This window comes from Alternaria atra (assembly GCF_907166805.1).
Source record: "Alternaria atra isolate CS162 genome assembly, contig: 42, whole genome shotgun sequence".
Classification (NCBI taxonomy): domain Eukaryota; kingdom Fungi; phylum Ascomycota; class Dothideomycetes; order Pleosporales; family Pleosporaceae; genus Alternaria; species Alternaria atra.
The window spans coordinates 40,794-59,219 of record NW_025091342.1 but is presented as its reverse complement, the minus strand read 5'-3'; the positions used below and the strand labels follow the sequence as shown (position 1 = coordinate 59,219).

The following is an 18,426-nucleotide window of genomic DNA, read 5'->3' as shown; positions in this document are numbered from 1 at the left end:
TTGGTATCGTAGTAGACTTGATGTACGGATGCTAACGTAATACAAACTTGGGACGCTCTAAATAGATAGTTACCTTTTTAGGCAGCCCGCTAACTTCTTTGAGTTAAGCTGTCAAACCTGATCAAACTCAAACCGACGGGCGACGTTCTATCAAACCGACTCAAACCGACCGACGAAGCCTACCTATTGAATCAAACCGACCGACCAAAGCCTCCGGTTTGAGTCGGTCGGTTTATTGACCACACTGATTAGCAAACTTGGCATTGTTAGCGATGTTGACAAAGTTGGCATGGTTAATACAGTAAAGTAGCTGATTAAAAAACCAATAACAACTATCAATATTCTATTCCATAATTAACTCCTGGGTGATTTTCTTTTACTACTAAGCACTTGCTACTTAGTCAATCACCCGGCATCTAGAGTAAGGGGGAGGCCGGCGGTGCAGCGCATGAGTATGCCGGTAGAGTTTCGAGCACTTCATAGTCGCAGGTTGCCGTTAGAGACATGTAGGTTGCAAAGGTTGTGGGAAAGACTACAGTCACTACGGTGGACGCTTGAACAAGCTACCGGAAACCAATGCCTCTTCCGTCATTGACAGATTCGGGCGCAATCCACGGATTGAGGGCAGGACAGTCCATTGATACATCTGGGCTTGTGGGAGCTCCTGACCAGCCTATCTATGTTTTCTGCTTCAGAATAATAAACTAAATGCGCTGCTTCGGTTGGCTGTTTCGCACGGAACAAGACTCTCTGTTCGACCTGATATAACGTTTGGTGATGTACTAATCGGGTGATTCCTAGCCGGAAGACAACCCGTTTTTCACCCCTGTCACCCCTGGTTCATGTTGTGGAACATGGTTACGAGCACACTTTTCCACCCTGGCAGTTCTCAAGACGCGCTAGCCTGCCACAGGCCATTCACAAAGCGGCGCAACGAGACGCGAAGACACGGCAGCGATCCTGTCTTGGCAGGAGTTCATGCCGCCCTCCAATCTGCTCTGATCTGGGGACGGTTGAAGTCACGCAGCAGTAGCACAACGCACCAATATTACCTTTGCAACAACTCGGCGGCGGTGATACGACCGATGCTTGGATCGCTCAGCGCTGTCGTGTTTGTAGACACAGCAGCCGCACGTGTCTGGCACCAGGCGAAAAACTTGCAAGAAGATGGACTCAAGGCAACTAGAGCTACTAGAATTCTTAAACCAGGCTTCCACCAACGTCCGTCCGCAAGTGGCGTGTCTTCGCTCCGAAGCAGGGTTCACATTGGCGCTGACCGACAAGCTCCTAAAAGAGCTAGTTCGGCATGTCGGGATGTGGTACCCGTCATTACCTGCATGTACAGACTAGTGCCTGCTTCTGCGTTTTGGATATTTATATGAAAAGTGGACTATTGCATACGGGCTGCGTTATCAAAAGGAGACAGGGTTGTCTTGCTGACTCGCAACGAAGAGCGCTTGTATAGGCAGTCTGCGCTTAGATTTCTCTAACAAATAGGTGAAGGAGGCGCTACTCTACATGCTTCGAGCACAACGATACGGCAGAAAATGAATAAATTCTTTAATAGAAACGTATTCAATCATAAGTTTAACAAGAACCGAGGAGCATGCAGTGGGTACGTACCACCAGCAAACCTCATTTGTCGTATTACTCACTCGAATCATGGGTGTAAGAAAATCAAGAGAAGATGTGTCCGAGAAGACAAGGACAGATGCAAGAGATGCATTGAAAAGGGTCTCGAGTGCACGAATCCCCCGATTGTATCAAGGAAGCGCAGAAAAGGCAAGTCGCTGAACACGAAGCAAGTTTCATGTGGAACAAAACCCAGCTACGTGCATAGGTCTTGCTATCAACCACCAGCTGCTAACATCCTAGTCTAGATTCGCGACAAGAACCCGGTCAAGCACTTCAGGAACGTCAACCTCGGGTGGGCGATAACCCAAATAGCGATGCCAAAATGCAAGAAAAATTGTCCAATCATACCGAGCCGGCCTCTGGCCGTAGTGGGCAGATCTACTGCAACGACGACACCACAATGCCCAATCCTGATACTCTATTACAGTCGTCCGCTACCTTGCTTTTCTTGACCGGTTTAGAGAATGGCACAATTATGCCAACCCGAACAAAAGTCGAAGCATCGCATTGCTATCCATGTACATCCACTACCGGACCTTTCAACGGTCCTACAACAAGTGCGTCCCTCGGAATTGTTGAGCCTCGACTACATTCTATCCATCTAGGTTCCACGTTTTCGGAATACGCTCGCGATAAGCTCCTCGGGTACATTAACTACCTCTTAAGAGACGTCAACGACGTAAAAGCAAGCCACAAAAAAGATATCATCATCGGGTGCGACATGCCTGAAGGCCAGCAGGTCTTGAGTCTGCATATGATGCAAACTTACGTCAGCTCGTACTGGGACCACGTCCACCCACAACTGCCCATCCTCCACAAGCCAACTTTCAATGCGAGCACCTGCCCCAAGCTCCTGTTGGTCGTCATCATGTGTCTTGGAGCGTGCTGTTTGGGAACGGATTCTAGTCAGGAGCTGGCTAACTTGTTGGCTTGGGAAATGCGCTATGAACTTCTTAAGGAGGCTGACACTAGTCTGGATGGCCAGCTCTGCGCTCTCCAAGGGCTATTTCTTCTCGAGATCTTTGAGAAGAGATACTCGACGCGTCGGCTATACGATCGTGCACGCGACTACAGCGGCAAGATACTAGATCGGATGAGGCGCTTAGGTTTCTTTGAAGAACATTTGGTCCCAGAGAGTGTTACTAGTAACGAGTCCTGGAGAACCTGGGTCAAGGCTGAGGCTACTAGGAGATTGGTGTTCGCGGCTGTTTTGATGGACCGTATCGACACTGTACAACTTGGCTCTAGCGCCAACGTTAGAAGCCTGGAGATCAAACTTTGCCTTCCTTGTGCGGAGGACTTATGGGCCGCCCCGTATGATTCCTGGGTAAACCGAACTCAGCCTTTAAATAACACTAAGCCAGCATTGTTTGTTGAAGGTCTCCGAAAGATGATGCGTCGGGAGCCAATACAGATCAGCTCGTTTGGACGAATAGTACTCATGGCAGACTTACTTGCTGTTCCATTCGGAGCAGAACAAGAAAGCCTGCTCCTCACACCGTTTCCTAACACAGCAGCAAGGATGCGCAACGAATGGCGAGAACAACTGTTCCTTGCCTTTGATTTCTGGAAGCGCGACTTCGACAGTGCACTGAACCGACCGGAGAACCGCCCTGCTTCGAATCCATACGGGTCCTCGGATAGTACTGACGATGACAACGTCTTCGAATCCCGGACTGTCCTCTACCACCTGGCATATATGGCCATGCACGTTGATATCGCCGATTGCCAGATTTATGCTGGTGCCACGAGACTACCTGGGAGATCGATAACTCTGCGAGATTACAACGACGCACAACGCCGGATGAAGGAGGTATGGGCTCCCGCTGCCCGAGCCCGACACGCCACATTTCATGCCCTCCGCTTTCTTCGCGGTGTTATGGTCGCAGGGGATGACAGTCCGAACGCAAATGCCCCATCCAGCGCCGTTCTCTCCTACTCCGCGCGCGACGATTACCTTCTCAATCGACCATGGGTGCTGTACTTTGCCACGCTGATTGTCTGGTCGTACGGCTTTGCGCTGGATGGACCGGTCAAGGAGCGGTATTCACTCCCAAGCTATGAAGATAAGGTCAAGGATATGGTACTGTATCTCAATCGCATGGGCGGTGTAAGAACACCTGAAGACTTAAGCGAGACTCCGAATCGCAATGCTTGCTTGGGGCTGCTGATCATCATGAGAGACATGTTCAAGCAAACCAGACGGGAGTTGCTGCAGGAGGCAGGCGATCTGCTGACGGAGTGCATCAAGAAGTTAGACGTGCATCGAACCGAGGAGTAAGCACAGTGTTAGACGACAAAGTGAAACAAAATACCGCATGTCTATGAGTGGGGTAAACATAAGCTGTCCTCTTGTAAAACACGTTGCTGCCAACTACGACAGTGCTTAGGAAGTTTTATCTATAACAAGCGAGCCTGGGAATACATGCTAGCCTAAAGTAACGCCACTGTAGACAACGTAGCCTTTTTCAACACACACGGACTTATCTGTCTGTCCGACGAGCGACACGCACGCGAGTCGGCAACGTCATGATATGGGGATTTCTTCGCTTGGTCTACACTTCCCACACGGATGCCGACGACAGTTGTTTTGCACCGTAGTGTGCTGATGTGTCGCAGGACTTCTCTCACGCTTCATTCTCCCATCACTACATCGCTGCACTATGTACCTAGACTTTGTACCACTACTCACGGCTAGAACAGCCTTGTCGCATCCCGCTTTGATTCTGCCTACTTTGCAGCGACAGTGGGGTAGGACTCACCACTGATCGAAATCATGGCTCTGTAGCCATCATGACAGGCAAGCCGGCCCGGCCCATGCCGGTACGTGTGCATGAGGAAAGTAGATGAGGGGTCCTTCAATGCCGAAGGGTAAAGTGGGGAGGAGGAACGGAGTTCAGGAGCCAGCGCTTTGGAGGGCACCAGAAACGGTGATGTATTGAAATGATATCTGTCGATGCATGAGAATACAAGATTATGTTGCTAAGAAATGTTCTCGAATCAGCCCAGATCGGAAGCTACGGACTGCCAGTGTTTTCATAATTGCCGACTATTATAGATGTAGCCACCGGTCATCAACCAGTAGCCATTGGCTAATCAGAGGCTAAGCTTAGTTGCCACCCATGCTCGAGCTGAAGTCCAGTAAGCTCGGATTGGAATAGCATTGTCGGTGGTTCGATTGTAGGAAATAGACATGTTCATCAATCATGGCGCGCCGGCGATTGTGCACAAAATAGGCAAGGAACTTGACAAGCCTTTCCAGCCTATGATGAATGCATGTCTTGTACGACATTCCTTGAAAGTGCTTCTTCTCAACCTAAGCGTGCTTATGGCTTTGCATATGCTCTTCCATGAATAATTCGGGCTCGAGTTGGTGCAGTTTCTTAGCATGTAAAAGATGGCCAATCACGCGTTCCTTGTAATCGTTGTAACAAGCACTTTTGCCAGCCCATGTCTCCGCCTCCGGATTGAAGAGAAGTCGTTGCTGCCCATGTTGCGGGAAGTCACACAGCATTGCCAAATTCAACCTTCTTAGGTTCGTGAGACTTGTTGCAATCGCCGGAAGAGCAGAGTCCCAAGTTCCCTGCGAGGGTGCTAGTGTGACAGTCGAAAGCGTAAGATGGTGTAGCGTGAGGCTGAGCGACTGTAGGAAACGTAGCAGGGTGGTTTCATCCGTTGCGATCTCGAGCTTGAGTTCCTCAATCTTCGGCCACGGCTTACAGTTAGTCAGCAAGGTAAGCAATTCTTTAGGGCCATCCCCATTCGTGTGACGCCAGTGATCAGATTGGAGAAGGCCATCCACCAGCCAACCAAAAGTCAGGCGCACTCTTTTCAGGTTCTGGCCACAGCAGAGAAATTCGAAGAAAAATCTTGCTGCCATGAAAAGGCCTCCGTCATCCTCATCTTCACAGATCGAGCAATCAAGGTGAGTGAGCTCTCCCAGAGCGTTTTCCATGATGACCAGTTGTCTGACGTATTCGTCATCTCTGGTCAGATCCTGTGGTATCGGTTCCATGTGCTCTTCTGCTTGCATAGCATCCTCGTATAGCTGCCGTAATCTTCTGACTTCGCCGTGTCCTTCACCCTGCCAGAGGCGTCGCAGGCGGCGTGGGCCCCAGAACGCTGGACCTTCGACATGGAACACCATGGAGTTGAGTTTGGTGAGATATTGCTTTGCCCATCCTATAGCCCTGAGTGCACATGACAAGTGCAAGGCCTCCATATCGTCATCCTCTTGGCAGTCTTCTTCGTAGCTGTCGGAGTAGAAATCGAAGGGATCGAAGCGTAGTCTCTGCCAGTGAGTAACCCAGCGATCTCTTAAAAGAATTGTAGGCCTGTGCTTGAACGAAGTGAGTTGTGTGAATTTTGCCAAAGTCTCATCCAGTCTCCTGATGATGCACTCCTCTCCCATCGGCGATGACCCAATTACAGACTGGACCTGCTCGCTGTAAGTGCAGCCCACCCTACGAAAACATAATGTTCTTGATAAGGATTGCACATTGTCATTTGCTGCCACGCGATCCGTCTCGTATCGATGGTAGAGGCTTCTCCTTTCGGCGTCTGTGCATTGTGACCAGTCGTGATATGACATGATATCGTAATGCGTATCCTCTTCGTCATCACCATCGTTAAACGGGGACAAAGTGATATTGGGATCATCTGGCAGGCTAATAGCTCGCTCCCAGTTGTCATAATCGGAGAACTGTCGCATTCTCCTTCGCCTCTGAAGAATCAAGGTTCGTGCATGCCTGGCTAAGTATTCGGTTGAAGCGACGTTGACCAAGTTCCCAATACTGGCCTCGCTGATATCGAAGGTGACTGTTTCGAAGCAAAGAGGCGTGGCGATGTCTCTGCATTCACGGTCTGCAAGCCGGAACTGCTTCATGTCTCGTAAATCTAGGTACTGGAACACCATGACCCAAATCTCGGTTGGAAGCCAGGACGAGTGCCCTTTTGTGGGGGTATAGTTCATTGTATCTGCTTCGATTGTCTTCTACTGGGCTGAATGTGTCGGTTTCTTGTTTGGACGAGCATGTGAAGCGCTATGAATGGACTGCCCATTCGACTTGTTGTTTGAGAGCAGTCTGTGATCGTTTTCGCATTCAAAGGGCTGCGGGTAGATCGCGGGTGTCGGAAGTGCATGAGCTCGTCGCTTGTGATGGAGGTAAGATCGATAGGGTGTGTGCGTGCGTGCGTGCGTGACGTGTCGGCTCAAAGCTGCCGAAGAGCTTCGTGTATCTGGGCGATGATTTATAGACAGTAGGAGTTGGTTGGTCTGAGTTAGCACAGAAAAGGAGTGTTTCTAGATGAGAAGAGGATGCGTGGTTTCAGAGTCGGATGAGTGTTTAGTTGGTGGGCGACGGGATGGGAGGTGACAGGCGACGCTCTGCTGTTGGCGTCTCGGCAAGTGCTCTGAGCTGCCGTTGGCCCAACAACATCGAAACGATCTCACCCCACTTCATCCATGATTCCAGCCATCACCGCCATCACGGTCATTTTCACCCCGCTTATAAAAGACATTGGGAGCGCTGGCTTACCGCAGTGCAGAGGCGTGGATGAGCGACATCACGTACCCAGTTGGAAGCCATCGTGCCGTCAGTGCACCAGTCATCCTGTTTACGCCATGGTAATAGAGTGAAGTCGCCTCTTTGCTTCGCTGCAGGTAGTGAAACCGCTTGCGGTGAAAATGCTTACCGTGAGGACACTTACCGTGAAAATGCTTACAACGAACCCCCTTACAACGAAACCGCTTACGACATCCTTGCCGCTCTTCGAGTGTAGAGCTCGCCATGCTTCACGTCGGCTCGCATCACTCCAGAGCAGTCGTAAGGGCAAAGTGCTGACCGAACCGTAAATCACCTTGTCGATAGGCAGCAACACGCGATTTGGAACGAACGTACAGCCGACAGCGCGCAGATCGTCGTCCCCGACTACGAATACCCAGCCGGGCCCGGCAGATGCCAGCTGTAGCAAACGGCCATCGGTGTAGTACAGACAAGGGACGAGACGCACAAACACGCAAAGGAGTCATGCGAGGCCCATCATGCGTCGTGCGGACGTGCGACCATCGAGGACAAGCGGCAGTCGTGCAAACCAGCCGACCACCGGCCGCCAACACCGCCAAAGGCAGAAAGAGCAGACCCCTCGTGTGCTTAAGCGCGAACCGGCCCTTGAGCGATTACTCGGATGATGTGATTCACGCAGCGGCAAAGCGCACTCAAGAGTGGGTCAACCGGCCAGCAGACGTCCGGTGGAGAGAGACGGAGCAGCGACACGGATACATTGCAAGACCTCTCAACTCGTTCATGCTCTATCGCTCAGCATACATCCCAGAGGCAAAGGCGCGGTCCTCTCGGTCTAAACAACAGGAGCTCTCGGCTATTGTAGCTGACAGCTGGCGCAGAGAGTCCCAGAAAGTGCGCCAGGCGTACGAAGCGTACGCGATGATCGAGCGCCGCAACCACCACGAAGCGTATCCCGAATACAAGTTTTCCCCCAAAAAGTTGACGATGAAAAAAGGAGACACCAGCTCGGAAGAGGCGCTAAGGACGATCTCTGAAGACGTATACAGCTGTGGCGGCTGCCCGCTCGCGGCGGCTGCGAACAAGAACCAAGCTTGGGACACGACCTCGTGCCCCATCGATACGGACGCTTCTGTGCAGTCAACAGCGCCCGGTGCGTTCGCGGCATCGCAGCCGACCCTTCTACCAATGCAGCCGACACTGTGGCAAGACCAGTATGACAACCATGCAATCCACTACCAGGTAGCAGGAAGCAACGTTCTCTGGCCGAGTGTGATGACTCCATCGCTGTTTCTGGGGCCATACAGCGCATCGTGGGAGCCCTCGATGGGCAGCATGGCATTTCCGACAATGCCAAATACAAACGGCCTGCCTGTTGCGGACCCATCGTGGGGCGGGGCAGAGATGCTGGTGGGGGCTGGCGTCAACTACGCGATACCCGCCCATGATCCGAGCTGTTGTGGCTATCCGTATACATCGAGCGAGACCGCCGCATTGCCGTGAACCAGGTTGGAGCATGCATGCGCAACTGTGAGCTCGTTTGTGGAACTGCCGGTCGACCCAGGCATGCTGTCTTCTTGACACAAAGAGGACCATATAGTGGGCGAGATAGAGGACGTTGGGGCCCTGAGCGTCTTCCGCACGCGTTACGTCGAGGGCGGATACGCCTACAGGGTCGTCTCTTGCAGTCGTTTGCGACGCTTTGTACGTTGGGCTTCGTGGTCGCAGCAGCTGGCCCTGTCGCGATCACACGATCCGTTGCCGACTGAGCATCACTCCGATGATGCAGGTCGCCATTTGTGCGCTTCAGTCGACGATGACGTGCGCGCCGCAGCGCCAAATGTGTAGCGGTTTGTAGGGAGGGTAGCTGAAGGTGACGCGACGGCGGCCACGGCGGCCACGGCAGTATCGTTGGTCGGTCGTGGGTTGCGACGGTGCAATGGCAACAGGGGAGAGAGGTGACGATGGTGAGGAACGTCAGGGTCTGCAGTCGGGGCTTTGAGAAGCCCCGAGCGCTTGGCGGAGACGCTACACCAAGAGCGACATCTCCCGGCAGAAGAAGACAAGCACAGAGAGTCTGAAAAAGGCTCTTGGATGAAATCGAAAGCTTCACGAAGGGTTCTGTAGGACGAAGGTTACCCTGCAGGAAGAGACTGCGTATCGCATGTTCTACAATGGAGAGGCAAACACCATATATATTGGCACTTCTTCAGGACGAGATGGCCCGCAGCAAAACATTGCCACTCATGACCGCCCGTACCATTGCGCAGCCACAGAATGTCGGAGCAGGAGGTTTTGGGGATCTTGAGGGACGTATCCGCAATATTCAGAGACGAGTAACCTTGGCGGGGCACTGTATTTGCAGGAAACGCCTGACGACTTGCAGGCTCAACAGCCCCAAGCATCACCGGAGACGGCACAGTAGGAGGTAGGTAGAGGTTCAAGGCGAAGTTACGGATAGATTATTAATGCATATCTGCGAGACCTGCTTTCGATGTACCTTGCGCTCAACGTGTTTGTACCCTCTCAGTGCTTGTGAGCGTGGCTAGCGGACGATCAAACCTCGCATCAGCTCGGGCTCTGTGGGTACGCGCCGGCATCTCCACGGCCGCGGCAACATCTTACGCCATCTGACGACGAGCCTCATGCAACGCATGCGCATCGTTGGTTTGTACACCCAAAGGACGAGTGTCTGTGCCGTGGAGCGGAGTGCGCAGCTGCAGATTCATTGTCACGCGCGACAAATGAGTAGTTTTCACTACGCTGGGGAGACGGCCCAGACCAAGCGCGAGTTGACGAGAAGAGTGCACTCTGCGCTGCTCGCACACGGAGGGACATCATGCCAGCCCTACGAATGTCATCACTCTTGTTGTCGTCGTTATCATTGCCATCAGATACCGTGCCGCATTGCTGCAGTGCGCGCTGCACTTCGCATCCAGGGTAAGTTCTTCCGTGTTCATTACGCTTACGTCTTGCGTCTGACCCGCTTGTAGGGTGTAGAGGGTCATTACTATGATGCGGAGGCGGTACCAGCAAAGGCGGGTCGACCTTACTTTTGGGCGCACGGTCCCATGCCGGTAAGCCGCACCACGACAGGAGGAAGTCATGTCAGCCGTCAGCTTTCACGTTGAGCTAGCGCTGTTGTCGCAACTCTCGGCCAACCGCCAACACCCTCACCCTCAACCGACCTCCGTCAAACAGCCCACAGGCACTTTTGCGGACGATGGAACCGCCGGCAAAGCGCATGCGCATCCACCAATCAGTTAGAGCTGACGGAGAGAATCTTGACTACGTTGGAGAGAAGCAAAAAAACCAACAAAGGCTCAAGAGCCAATTCGAGTCTATATTCGAGAAATTTGGCAACATACACGAATCCCAGAGCGACGAAATCGACATGAAAACAAATAGGGTGGTGGTGGATAGAGGGCATCTACGAAGACTACAGCGTAAGAGTAAAGGGAAAGAGAAGAGGTCACTGGATTCGCTAGGAGTAGCAGTAAGGAGCGAAGAGGAAGTAGACGAAGAAGATTCGGAAGACGAACTGGCCCCCACGCAGCTGGTGAAGTCCAAGACTACTAGACCGCCTCAGCAAGACATGAGCAAACGACAGGCCGAAACCATATTGATCAATACGCAGCAACCTACGTCACCTCAGTCGAACGTCCCAGTAACATCCATACCGCAATTAGGCATTCCGCAAACACCGAATATCCAGCTGCCACAAACTCCTGTGAGACAAGAGGCGCCACCTGCTTTCTACGCAAAATTATTGCAGACAATCAATCAAGCTGTTCACCAATTCACAGCCGGTCTGAACATACCAAACACCCCGACAACCTTCGCAAACGCTGCTCCTGTGCCGATCACTCCCATGACAACCAATGACAAGGTGGCACCCGCGACGGACCCAAAATGGTTTTTCCCGCCTCTGCCCGCCGAACGGCGCCAATGTTCACCGACTAGACCCCGCCGAAGCAGCACGCGTGTCGGGGGCAAAAAGGGCCGCCCTAGGAAATACGACTTCAATCACGAAGACGATGTATATATTAGCAAATGCAGAAGAATCGACGGTATTTCGTGGAAAGCTATCAAAGATGACAGAGAGAAGTGGAAGACATGGCCACTGAGCGCACTTTGCAGCCGTTGGGTGCTGATCAAGGATCAAAATCTACACCTGCAAGAGCCGACTGTAGCTGCTGCAGATGATCGCAGCGGTTCTCGATCCCGGAAACGAGTTCACGCCTCTTCCAAGCCACCGCAAAGTGCGGGGAAGAGGAGGAGTGTGGGGGATAGGAAGGTGAGGAAACGGAGGTGGGAGGATGAGTGGGGTGAGGATGGACTAGCTATGTAAGGGGATGTGTATATCCGTGTGAATGTGTCTGGTAGAAGGAAGGCTTCGACACTTGATACCCTCCTGTTCCTTGGACTAGCAGTATTGCATAGCGTACCATAGTAGATCGTTACCTCAGTCTCGTATCCACGGTACCTAATTAGAGTCGTCGGTTTTGTATGCGACCTGAGTTTTTGCTTGACAAAATAGCACGTTCCCTGCCCGTACATGCGAATTGACGCATCCGACTCATTACCTAACGAGTGAGTAGGCGCTGGCTGTCATCGTCACCTTCTCCAGTCGCTTGTCAGTGGCACAGCGGCCTGCGCTGGTTTGTATCTAGGTATCCGAACAAGGAAGCTAAACTCGGACAGCCCACGATAGGGATCGACCTTGGTGACTTCGCTGTCCCGACCCACTACTCGCAGCTCTTGCAGATGGCCACGCGGTCAGCTTCCAGTACCAAAACCCAATCGACGATCATGTACCCAACATGCGCAGGCACTTCGAGGAGCAAGAGGTGAGGGCTGCACGGTGCTGAACGCTCTAGAAGCTTCCGGGTCGTGGATCCAATAACGCAAGGACGAGAATGCACTCTTCCCAACATACGATAGTAACGCAAACTGCTACACTAGTCATCAACGCGTGATCCGCTAGACCCCCGCCCGTTCCTGCACACCCAGCCACGACACCATGGTGCCGACGTCGGCCGAGAGCATCGCTTCACTGCGGAAAGATGGCACCATCGTCCCTACAACCCATTTTCGATCCAGGCTCGGGCAAGGCTTCCCACGTTCCCGATAGCTGCCTGGGTTAGGGGGTGCTCTAGAAGGGGCTTCTTTTGACAAATCTGCTCGAACAGCTGCGGATCAAACGCATCGTCCCATGGGTAGAACCGAACATTCCTCGGTATCGGCCGGTCCACTGTCAGTATCTCCGAGGCAGAGTTTGATAGATACGTCACAGGGGAGACTCTAGCAAGGCGAGACACAAGTGTTGCATCGTTCCGAAGCGAGTATAGGTAGAAAAGTCCACGGAGGACGAAGTCCGGGTCTGCGAGAGACCAGTGCGGGATGTGGACCCTAACGGAGACACCAGCGTGAGCCGCACACTTTTGGATAGCCTCGAAGAGTTTGCCCTGGCACGACTCGCTCGCAAAGGATGCTGCGCAGCACTTGATTGCAACTGATCGGACCCTTGGAAGCTGCTGGAGAAGGATCAGGCACTGCTCGAACGCATTCATCGTCGAAGAACCCTCCGTAAATACCACGTTGCCGTGAGGGCTCAGTGCGGACGACTCATCACGGAGCCGCCTGCACACATGCTTTAGCTGGTTGTAGTCGCTCCCATGGCGTTGGGTCTGCGCCTTTGCGACGCGACGTGAGCGGTCGTAAAGTCTTGTGAGAACGCTCTTGCGGCTCGAGGCGTTCCTCGCCTTTCTGCAAAGCCTCCCTACACCGTTTTTGCCCACGGTGTAAAGCAGCCCCCCGGCATGGTACAACGCATGTCTGTAAATCTCGTCGCGCAGCTCACGCGGCAGCCGGAACAAGAGGGGAGAGTGATCCATAGTATGAATCCTGTGCATAGCATAGGGTGAAGCACGTCATCTTATAGCAGCTGAAGTCGTAAGCCGTAATGTCATCATGTTCTGTCATCCTTTTCGCCCGCTCGAGGCTAAGGCACACGCATCGAGTAAGCATGTGAATGATGGGATTCAGCGATCTCAAACTTGTGCCCACGTGTAACCTTTGGAAAACGGAGGCAGGAACAAGAGAAGCTGGGAAGAGCGCTTGATACCAACTCGTGGCTGGGGACTATGCAACTCACCTGTATAGCAGATCGAGTACACATGACATAGCCTTTCATCGCCTATTGCAAGCTTGCTCTCCACCCGATTGACCTTCTCTTCTCCCATGGGTATGCGTACCATGTACAATACTGATTATTCTCCGCGCTAAATGCGGCCGCGAGCTTTCCCGTGTCCAACACTATCGTGCGTGCCCTCGCGAATTTGGTTTCGATGGCTTGGTCGTGCCATCTGTTCTCATCGTCAGACTCAAGCTTCAAAAACTGATGGTGCCACTCGATGCGAAAACCTGGATCACGGCAATTTGCTTGATCATCCCCCGCACGTCATCCTGGGACAAGTGTTTTTGCGTTAAGGGGGCAGGCTGATAGGATATCGGTGTTCTCTCGGCAATCGAGGCCACGAGCGGTCAACGGATTGCAGGGTGGATTCTTCTTCTTGGCCCTTCGCAGCTCTTCAATCTTCTCTGCCGATACTTTGCTGGCTCGTGCAACTCGAATCATGTCTGATTCCACAGTATCCATACGCTGGCCTTGCTCTCGCAGCGTAAGCCAAGTGCTAGTACCAGTCACCAAAGACTGCTCGGCAAGGCTGAGAACATTTTCGCTTTGCCTCGGCGTCGTGCTGAAGAGTTCGTTGATTTCTTGCTCGCCCTGCTCCGAAGGGGATATGGGTTGTTCTCGAAAGACCGGCCCGACCACGTGACTTAGTGTTGTTTGGTGACGAGATGACGCTAGATCTGGTTTGTTAGCGTTTTGTAGTACAAACAGTATCCTACCACATTCTGCACCTGTGAAGAAGCTTAGATAGCTCAAATCTGCGTCTCGTGATAGTTTTCTGGTGTTGTAGTTTTCAATGGCTCGTAACAGCAAGCGGAAGAATGTACCTCCGGCGAGTAGTGAGAGCAGCAAACCTGCCAAACGTCAGCGTAAACCATCCCAAATCTTCGAGCAAGGTATCAATCCTGCACCTCCCACACCTCCGTCAACGGTCAGGCGCCTAAACCGCTCGCGAGTACCGACTCCGCAGCGTAATCACGATATTCCGAGCCCAGTTTTCGAACCTGAGGCGCCAAGCCAGCTCACCACTGACACCGCTGATATACTTGGGGAGGATGAAGACGAGGAGGTATTTGACACGACGGCGGACGATGAGGATAGACCCGTAGAGTTTGCTTTGCGAGCTGCTACTGCTGAAGAAGATGAGGGAGTTAGCGAGCGAGCTGCTGGCGGTGCTGGAGACTCACCAGGTGTTGCTGTCGCTGCCTCAGCGGCTCAATCGAGTCAGCGGCAGCGCCTGGAGTCACAGAATGAAGAAGTTGACGAGGAGCCACACCTGCACTTTCGATACCGCGCGTTCTGGGGGTCAGTAGAGAAGAATGCGATAGCTTCAGCTTCTGACTCTAGGCGTAATAAACCTATGTACACAGTCAGCGAGGATAAGGTGTGGCGATGGGCGGATAGTGTAATAGAGTCGCAGAAGCCACGCGTTAGCAAAATTGAGAGCTTAACAGCGACGCTGTACTATACTAGCGGCAGCCGCAAGCCAAAGCCGATAGGTGTACTATTGCGCTGCAGCGTAGTCGACGTGTAGCTGGTGAGGGATTTACTGTCGGTAACTGGTTGGACTTTGAGGACGAGGTTGTAGAAATGAACAAGGAGAGCGCTCAGCTAATGACGTGCGACTTTGATTTGGTGTTGAGGGACGAGCTGCCGGCATTACAGCCAGCATCGCAGCTGGCTCGTAGTGGTGGTGTTGCTCGCTCGCGACCTGGCATCGTTACGGCTATACAAGAGGATGGACTCGCTGCTGTCGTTACTGCTGAAAGGTGTGCAAGTGGCGTTGCAATCGGCATCAAAGACTATTGGAGATGCAACGAAGAAGGATGCAGCAATAACACTAATACTTGCTGGCGGCGTCCTCTACCTGGTCGCCAAATCGATCGCCCGGAAGAGCACTACAAGGTCAATGGCAACACCATCGCGACCTGGGCGACCGCTGTGGCCCGAGAAGAGTGCACGATTCAAGAGCCATCTGATGAGATTCACCTCTCTCTCATGATGGCAAAAGACCGTTCTGAAAGCGAGAAGAGGCGCCGGCGGCGGAAGGTGTCACCAACTTCTTCAAACTCTAGCATCGAAGGTCTCACAAAAGCTATCCTCGCTGGTCATCTCGCTCAAATGAGAGCACCTCAGCAGTGTCAACACCAATCGGCAGAGTATGGGGAGTACTCCAAGTACAAGAAGTGGGATGATATCACCTGCCCGCAAGTTGAGCTACACCAACACACATATAACTTCTTCAAATACTGGTGTTACGCAATGCCACAGCTTCAGGCGGACATTACAAAGGTCAAGAGGGAGGTCTTTGAGAAGGGACACTACGACATAAACATGCTTATGGACAGGCAGACAGGTATGACACTCGAGGCGTGGGTGGAGTACTTTAACCAACCTCCATCAATGCTGTCGCATCTTAGAAGAAAGGCACATGATTGGAGGATGGACTACGGCGGCTTAACACAGAGAAACTTAGATGCAATACAGAAGCTTTATAGGAACGCAGAGGCTGACGAGACACCGGAGCGAGAGGTGTTGGGGGAAGTTAGTGGAAACTGACGTCTTAACACCACAGTCACTAAACTCGCCCACACAACTAGAAAGTGGCGAGAAGGGTTAAGATGCAAGTACAACGTTAGTAGGCATGCTCAGGAGCTTCCCTAAATTTTTTAGAATTAATAAATCGCTTTTGCAGCATATGCAACACTTCTAGTATTAATCTAGATAACTAAATTCGTCAAATTGTATTAGCACTTTTCAACACCGCATCTCTTAACTTATCGCTTAACACTACATAGGGGTAAGGTGCTATAATATTTGTATAGAGTTTCTTCTACATGTCTAAGTTATTGCTGCAAAGTTTTAGATTTTTTAGATTATAATTGTAGGTTGCGCAATACTTGCAGTTGTTGTTAAATTAAACTTACTTGCTAATCTTAGACATCATAATCATTAACATCAGGCAACCCGCACTTCTTGTACCACTCTCTACAGTCAGTCTTGTAACACGCGCTCTGTACAGCGTACTCTAGAAAGTAACTAAAGTTGTTCCACTCAGCCTGCTCATCAAGGTGTCTTTTAATCCAACTTTTTAACACCTTAAAGCTCCGCTCGGTGGGGTTGTAGTCAGGAGAGTATGGCGGCAGGTACTCTAGATGTATGCCAAAGTCTCTGCAAAGCTGGATAATTGTCGGAGAGCGGTGGATGGACGCGTTGTCCATCAACAGTACGTGATACCCAGGTTGCAAGAGCGGCAGCACATCTTTTTGCAAGAACTCCTCCATGATTTCAGCAGTAATAGCGCCTTGAAAGACGCGGTGCGCAAGGTAACCATCCACTGTCATTGCCGGCAGCAGACTCCATCGCTCTGACCGTTTCATGGAGTACTCCAGTTCAACAGAGCGACCAACAGGACTCCAACCATACTTGCGATCGCCAGTACGCTCATTGCAAGCACTCTCATCAATCGCGACAATCTGCTCAGCGGTGTAGTTCAACTGCACCCTTGCTCTGAAAACTCTGCGCAACGCGTCAGACTGCTCGCTCGCTCTTTTGGTCGCAACTTTGCGGCTCCATTTCATCTTCTTGAGCTCGCGATACACCAACTTGATGCTCACGGGTATGTCAAACTCGTCGTATAACCAGTCCTTTATCTCCTCTAGGTATGCGTGCGGTCTGCCTTCAAGATACTCGCGCAGGCGGCGCCTGTGGATGTCTCGAAGCGTGCTCGGTCGTCCGATCTTCACACAGGTCGGCGCGTACGGCTGACCCCATGCCTCCAAGTTACGTCGCTTTTTACGCGTACACTTAGGATTAACACCAGTCTGGTAATATATTTGAGTATCGTTGACTCCGACTTCAACGCGATTGAGGACTGCTTGCAGTGTCGTAGGAGCCAGTTTGCGGCCGTTCTGGTCGACGGGGCGGGTCATCGCGACAGCTACAACACCAAAAAATATATTGCGATAGGCAATTACAAATAACTTAAAAGCTTCAAGAGACGCCGTGTTGCTGCACTTTGCTCACAATTCTGAGAAATCTCAATTTGCCATACTAAGATGTCCGTGCGCGGGAACGCGCGGCAAGTCACGGGGTCGGGCTGGTCTTTCGAGAACGCCTATAATGGGCGCACACAGCAGCGCGAAGAAACGACTGATTCTGGGAGATCCGCACGTTGAGCGAAGCTCTCTAACGGAGCTTGTGTTTCTTCCATGCGTGTACTGATCGCTCTCCTCGACGCTCTGGATAGCATTCTCTCTAACCTCATCTCTGTCGAGATGCGTGGGCAGTAGCACTCGCTGCTGCGAAGCAAGTGTCTGGTGGCTCTCGTCAGCGGCGCAATGCATAGTCGCTCAAGTCATTCTCAGGGCTCTTGGTGATATAGTTAGCGTCATCTCGCGGCCACGTTACGGGGCGTACGTAGCAGCATCATGACATTCTTCGAGCGTCGAGTGTGCCTCTGCGCATCCGAGGGCAGCTGGAGTAGTTCGCTAGATCTCACAAAGGCATTGTATTGGGAGACTACGCTGGTGATGGAGACAATGTGAGTGTCAATTGTCACAGGGCAGCTGGTATAACTAGTTGATGCGTATCCTGCCCATCCATGTTTGGTCGAGATGTCAACAAACAGTCATTGGCTTCTACGAGATGGTACACGAATCGGGTCCTTCTCATCGCCCCCTGCATCTTTGTCCAACTATGGGCTTGCACCTCAACTGACCGGTGACCGGTATCCTCCCAAATGAGTACACTTTACGGGCGGGATCCACTTTGATACGCGCGCATCAGGATTTATACAGGCGAGACTACTCCACGGTTAGCAGGAACTGAACAAACAAGATGGAAGAAGAGGTGGATTCTTCGCATTACCTGCCAACGTCTTCGTCCCAGGCCTGAGGGTTGCATTTTTGGCAATTCTTCGCAGCGGCCCCGCCTGTCTTCCGGCCGGATGTACATGGAGGATCACGGATGGCACGACGATTTGTGGTTGATGGATCTGCTGTTGAGGCAGGGCAGGGCGTGACGGGTGCTGAGTGTGTCGTCGAAGCAATCCGTGTGCTGGCGACGGGGGGA

At 52.1% G+C, this 18,426-nt stretch overlaps 5 protein-coding genes across 5 annotated transcripts; 3 read left to right on the top strand and 2 right to left on the bottom strand.

The window, feature by feature from the left end:
* Positions 1-1,957: 1,957 nt before the first annotated feature.
* Positions 1,958-3,916, top strand: ALTATR162_LOCUS12122 (uncharacterized protein; the record flags this gene model as incomplete). The annotated part of the gene is made up of 1 exon (XM_043319768.1): positions 1,958-3,916. The coding sequence occupies one exon, from the start codon at positions 1,958-1,960 to the stop codon at positions 3,914-3,916; it is 1,959 nt and encodes a 652-aa protein (XP_043175703.1).
* A 1,035-nt stretch (positions 3,917-4,951) lies between these two features.
* On the bottom strand, positions 4,952-6,550 carry ALTATR162_LOCUS12121 (uncharacterized protein; the record flags this gene model as incomplete). The annotated part of the gene is made up of 1 exon (XM_043319767.1): positions 4,952-6,550. The coding sequence occupies one exon, from the start codon at positions 6,548-6,550 to the stop codon at positions 4,952-4,954; it is 1,599 nt and encodes a 532-aa protein (XP_043175702.1).
* A 3,830-nt stretch (positions 6,551-10,380) lies between these two features.
* Positions 10,381-11,508, top strand: ALTATR162_LOCUS12120 (uncharacterized protein; the record flags this gene model as incomplete). The annotated part of the gene is made up of 1 exon (XM_043319766.1): positions 10,381-11,508. One exon carries the CDS (start codon positions 10,381-10,383, stop codon positions 11,506-11,508), a length of 1,128 nt encoding a protein of 375 aa, XP_043175701.1.
* Positions 11,509-14,149: 2,641 nt separating this feature from the next.
* ALTATR162_LOCUS12119 (uncharacterized protein) lies at positions 14,150-15,912 on the top strand (the record flags this gene model as incomplete). The annotated part of the gene is made up of 2 exons (XM_043319765.1): positions 14,150-14,782; positions 14,833-15,912. 2 exons carry the CDS (start codon positions 14,150-14,152, stop codon positions 15,910-15,912), a joined length of 1,713 nt encoding a protein of 570 aa, XP_043175700.1.
* Positions 15,913-16,289: 377 nt separating this feature from the next.
* Positions 16,290-17,285, bottom strand: ALTATR162_LOCUS12118 (uncharacterized protein; the record flags this gene model as incomplete). Its single annotated transcript, XM_043319764.1, has 1 exon — positions 16,290-17,285. One exon carries the CDS (start codon positions 17,283-17,285, stop codon positions 16,290-16,292), a length of 996 nt encoding a protein of 331 aa, XP_043175699.1.
* Positions 17,286-18,426: the final 1,141 nt, after the last annotated feature.